The 5,307-nt window shown below is 40.5% G+C and overlaps 1 gene segment (V, D, J or C); it reads left to right on the plus strand.

Moving 5' to 3' along the window:
- Positions 1-1,049: 1,049 nt before the first annotated feature.
- Positions 1,050-1,696, plus strand: LOC121139530. The segment is given in 2 exon segments: positions 1,050-1,138; positions 1,221-1,696. Coding segments are annotated over 2 exon segments (522 nt in total).
- The last annotated feature ends 3,611 nt before the right edge of the window (positions 1,697-5,307 follow it).

Raw genomic sequence — 5,307 nt, forward strand, 5'->3', positions numbered from 1 at the left:
GTACCATCATTTTTCAATCCAAGTGCTTGAGAATTTTGAATTATGAGTTTGTAGTTACAGTTTATCTAACACCTGCTCTCTCTATAGTGCTTTTCACCTAGCGTGTTACAATGATGATCAGGAAGACCAAGACATGCCTACAGAACTGATTGGAAACATTAAATAGGCTCTCAATTTGACTATATCTGAACTCTTGAATTTTGAATGTAAGGAAGTAGTTCAGAGAAATGGTATAAGGGCATTGATGTACTCTAATACAACTTTGCAATAATATTTCCTAATTTTTAAGTCATTATTTGAGAGGGAGAGTTAATCTGTATTTACATAAACTTGTTGGATTATATTGAAGGATTTTATTTTTTACACTACATCCTCCTCACTTGTCTTCATTTTCCCCTTGGAACCAGAAATAATTCAACTACATCTGAAATAATTAAGAAAAATTTTTATATTCACTACCACTCATATCACAGAATAAAACAGAATACCACAGTTTTATGTCCTCCATGAACAAGGAGTCTGAACCCAACATCATTGTTCCTGATTAGAAATGAAGTTCTTTCTTCAGAAGAATCTGTTGCCTGTCTTCCCTACATTCAGGCATCAGTGAACCTTGCATCTCTGATCCTTTGTATCTGTCACACAAAGTTGATATCCAGGGGAAGATGTCACTCTGGATATATGTTTTTCTTATTTGTTGATGAATAAGACACTGTTTGACCAATAGAGGAAGGAAGATAGATTGGGACTAGGAATCTACGAGAATTCTGGGATTGTTAGGCAGAGAAAGATCACAGAAAGATGCTGTACAAGACCTGATGTTACACCCCCAGGGACTACGCAGACCTGAGGGAAGGGTAAGGATGCACTTCCTCAGAAAAGTTTAGGATTTGGTCCTCAACATACTTTGCCTGATTCATGTGTCCTCAGCCACGTTTTTCTTCAGCTGTACTAGGTCTGTATTTAAAGAAATTCACTGCTCATGAATATGCAAATCATGTAAGTCTATGGTTGTAAATACAGGGATGTCCACATCACCAACAACATATGTTCAGTGTCCTTGTACAGTCACTTAGTACACAGGTCCTCACCATGGCATGGAGCTGCATTATTTTCTTCTTGGTATCAGTAATTACAGGTAAGTTATTTCCAATTCCAAACATGAGGATGAGGCAGGGACTAAGGTGACATTGATGTCTACTCTGCATTTCTCTCTCCAGGTGTCCATTCCCAGGTCAAGCTGCAGCAGTCCGGTTCTGAACTAGGGAAACCTGGGGCCTCAGTGAAGCTGTCCTGCAAGACTTCAGGCTACACATTCACAGATCACTATATTTCTTGGGTGAAGCAGAAGCCTGGAGAAAGCCTGCAGTGGATAGGAAATGTTTATGGTGGAGGTGGTGGTACAAGCTACAATCAAAAATTCCAGGGCAAGGCCACACTGACTGCAGATAAAATCTCCAGCACAGCCTACATGGAGCTCAGCAGCCTGACATCTGAGGATTCTGCCATCTATTACTGTGCAAGACACACAGTGTTGCAACCACATCCTGAGTGTGACAGAAACCGTGGAGAAGCAGGAAGCTGCCCTAGGCCTGAGATGACAGAGAAGATAATCCTGGGTGTTTATTCAGAAATATTGAATCTGAGTGTCCCTTTGTCACTTTGCACATTCCTACCAGTTTTTCACATGAGTTGATACTGGTTTAGGATGCCTCAGTGTACTCCATACCTTGACAATTTGTTCACCAGTGACTACCTCTCTTGACACAATTCTTCATTAATAAAACAGTAAATTTGAAAATTGTGATGATGCATTATGGTAAAAATATGTCCGGATTCTATGAGCCTGAGACTTTTGTTGGTGTAGCTTTTAAAAAATCTGAAATATGAATTTGACCAATAAAGTCCAAGTAATAAAATCTTGGTAAACAAAATTATTTTCATAGTCTCAAATTTCACGTGACATCAGGGGTATCATTAACTCTGTGTTGTTTAGCTGAAGATTCAGTCTCTTAGAATGTGATATACATATGAAAATGCATTGCCACACAAGTATAATTCCTGTAAGTTTGTCAAAAAATTATTATATTATTTTTCACAAAACAATAAATTCAGTGTGTTTACATGTACAAAGTGGTAGGTTCTTAGAGCTTACATTATTACCTGGTCCCATATTTACTTGCTTCCCAGGGTCAGTTACCTGCCCCACATTCTCAAGTCTTTATAGAACATGGACCTCTACTGATACACCATCAATAGCCAGAGGGCGTTGGATACCTGGTGGTCACCTTTATCCTACAGAGAGTTTGAATTTTGCTCTGGTAGAGTTCTTGTAGACACTGCCTAGTACTTGGGGTCACTGTGATAGTTAGATGCAACAACACTAAAAAAACTGGGTTTCATGAATCTGGAAAAAATTGAGGCACAGCTCCCCATTTATCCTTGAAATATCTATTCAACATAACCAAAGACAATGAAGAAAGAAGGAAGAGCCATAGTTTGGGCACTGTGTGTCAGCCCAGAGACAAATGTATAATTGTGGTTTCTCCAAATCAGCAGGAAGCACTGTAGATCCACCAGTACCTAAGAAATAAATGGCAGCTGAAGTTGGTATTAAAGTTGTGCACTTGGCCGGGCAGTGGTGGTGCACACCTTTAATCCCAGCACTCAAGAGGCAAAGGCTGGAAGATCTCTGTGAGCTCAATACCAACCTGGTTTACAAGAGCTAGTTCCAGGGTAGCCTCCAAACCACAGTGAAACCCTGTCTCGAAAAACCAAAAAATAAATAAATAAATAAAAATGAAAGTTGTGCACTGGGGACATTCCAACAGCCTGTATGGATTTCATTGCCAACACCATTACATTAAGAGACTGTGGTCTAGATAGGAGAGAAGACCTTCAGCCTATTGGCTCCATCTGCTTCCCTTTAGGAACTATCATTGCATGTTATTCATGATATTGAAATTAGAGCAAAATAGACAGGAGTCAGCTGATGCCCCACAACATATAGTTTTGCTTTAATATTTGTAGCAAGAATGCATATATTTATACTTTCATAGAAACCAAGTTATACAGATGTAATTGGATTTTCTCTGTCCTGGAATCATATTATAAATCCATCCTTCATAAATGAAAACATTCAACTCCTATAAAGCTTTATTAACACCAGCTCTGTCACAGAATAAGAGGAAAATTGTCCTGGAATAGGAGAGATACACAGGCAGAGAGAGAGAGAGAGAGAGAGAGAGAGAGAGATGAGAGAGAGAGAGAGACAGAGAGAGAGAGACAGAGAGACAGGGACAGAGAGACAGAGAGACAGAGAGAGACAGAGACAGACAGACAGAGACAGAGACAGAGTTGTCTAAGGACATGTACTTCCACCCATGAGGAATCTTGTCTAAATACTGTCCTTTCCTCCCCAAACTGGAGGACAGGAAATAAATTGACTTACAGCATGCATTTGCTGGTTTCTACTTACTTCTCCATGTAATACATTTTATATAGTTGTTCACCAATCTGTGAGTACTAAGGTGCTGCCTCCTCGCTCTGTTGAATCTGTATCTGAATGTGCCATATTGATATGGGCACTACAGTTGAGGTGAAGACTTACTGTGTTTCTCTGACCTCAGGTTCTCTGCTCCAGGTGTAGCCTGATGAAGGCAGAAAAGATCCTTCTCTGTCCTGTTATTATTTTATTAAATTGGCAACTTCTAGAGTTGAATCATACTGACACCATGGGGGAGCCTCTTTTTTAGAGGAACACTAAAAGTAATATTGGCACAATATTGAATCCATCTCTGAAACATTCAATCAGCATCTCACATTAAATATCCATTTATCCCTACAACTGAGTTCTTTGAGCACTGAAGTTGCAGGTATGTGTTACTACTCAAGGCAGACAGTGCAGTTTCATTGTAAACAATGACACATCCACCTGCATGGGAGCTCCTAAACAGCAGTAGGTGCAGTGGAGCCAAGAATCCCCAGAAGAGAGATGAAGTTGATATGTAGGGTGATGGGGGAAGTTCTGTGTATATGTCAATAAAGCACTGTTGGCCTATTGGGAAGGAACATAGTTGGGACTAGGATTCCAGGAGAACTCTGGATAGGAGAAACACAGAGACTCATGATGTAAACGCCATAGGGATAAGAAGCTCAGAAACTTCTCTGGAGGGTAATGTTTATCCTCTCTGTTTTCCTTTCTTGAGTCTACTAGCTGACCTTCACCTGATATGATTGATATGTGATGCTTACATTCTCCAGTTGAGTGTAGATTATTTGTTAAACACTTCACAGGCTTATATATTCTTGTATATTTTAATCAGTTTTTATATATTTTATGATGTAACTGAAGAAAATTAATACAAGTTATTCTGGTCATTGATAGTCCTTTTCCAACGCCTTCTAGATTTTCCCCATCTCCCCATTCAGTGAACATCCCACCATTTCTTTCTGTTTGTAGAAAGCAAGGGAGTTAAAAACAAGAAGGATCAAAACATCAGGCATTAAAAAACTAAGAAAATAAGGATGCCACACACACAAAACCCATAAAAACATACAACTATGCAACCATGAGATACAGGCAAAAGTGCAGTAAGATATAAAGGAAATGCACAAACAATGTGTTATGAGTGAAAATATAATAAAAGGTGTCATAAAGTTAAATTTCCATTAATTATCTATTGTTGCACTTGTGCCTACCCTTAAATGGGTTAATACGCCCAAAGAGACTGGAGAACAATAGATTTTCCTTTGCAAGCAAGGGTCAGTTGTAGAAACTTCCTGGTTAGGGATGACTGCCTGTGTCCATGTCCCTCCATCAACACTGAGAACCCATATGGCTTGACTTGGCTCAGGCTCTGTGCAGGTTTTCACAGTCCCTGTAAGTTCATTATGCATGAGTCAGTCCTGTTGTGTGAAGAAGACACTGTCTCCTTGGGGTCATCCAACTCTTCTGGCTCTTACAATCTATTCAGCAGAGACAGCTGATCTGAACAGGGGAGAGCTCTGGACCCCAGACCGACAGTGGGGAGGCCAGCATGGGACTGATCTGGACCCCACAAATGTGAGTGTCGGTGAGAAGGCCTGGGCAACCTATGGGGCCCTGAGCTGTGGATCAGTGTCTATCCCTGGTATACAAACTGTCTTCGTATGCCTATAGCACAAAGAGAGATGATCTCTCAGCCTGGACTCTTAGGGCAGTGCATGGACCCTACCAAGAGTAAAATGACAGACTCTAGATATCCCCTATGTGGAAGGATTTGGCAATAGGGTGCGAGGGAGGGGGAAGGGAAGTGCGGGAGGAGG

This window comes from Mesocricetus auratus, unplaced genomic scaffold, assembly GCF_017639785.1.
Source record: "Mesocricetus auratus isolate SY011 unplaced genomic scaffold, BCM_Maur_2.0 Super-Scaffold_15014, whole genome shotgun sequence".
Taxonomy (NCBI): domain Eukaryota; kingdom Metazoa; phylum Chordata; class Mammalia; order Rodentia; family Cricetidae; genus Mesocricetus; species Mesocricetus auratus.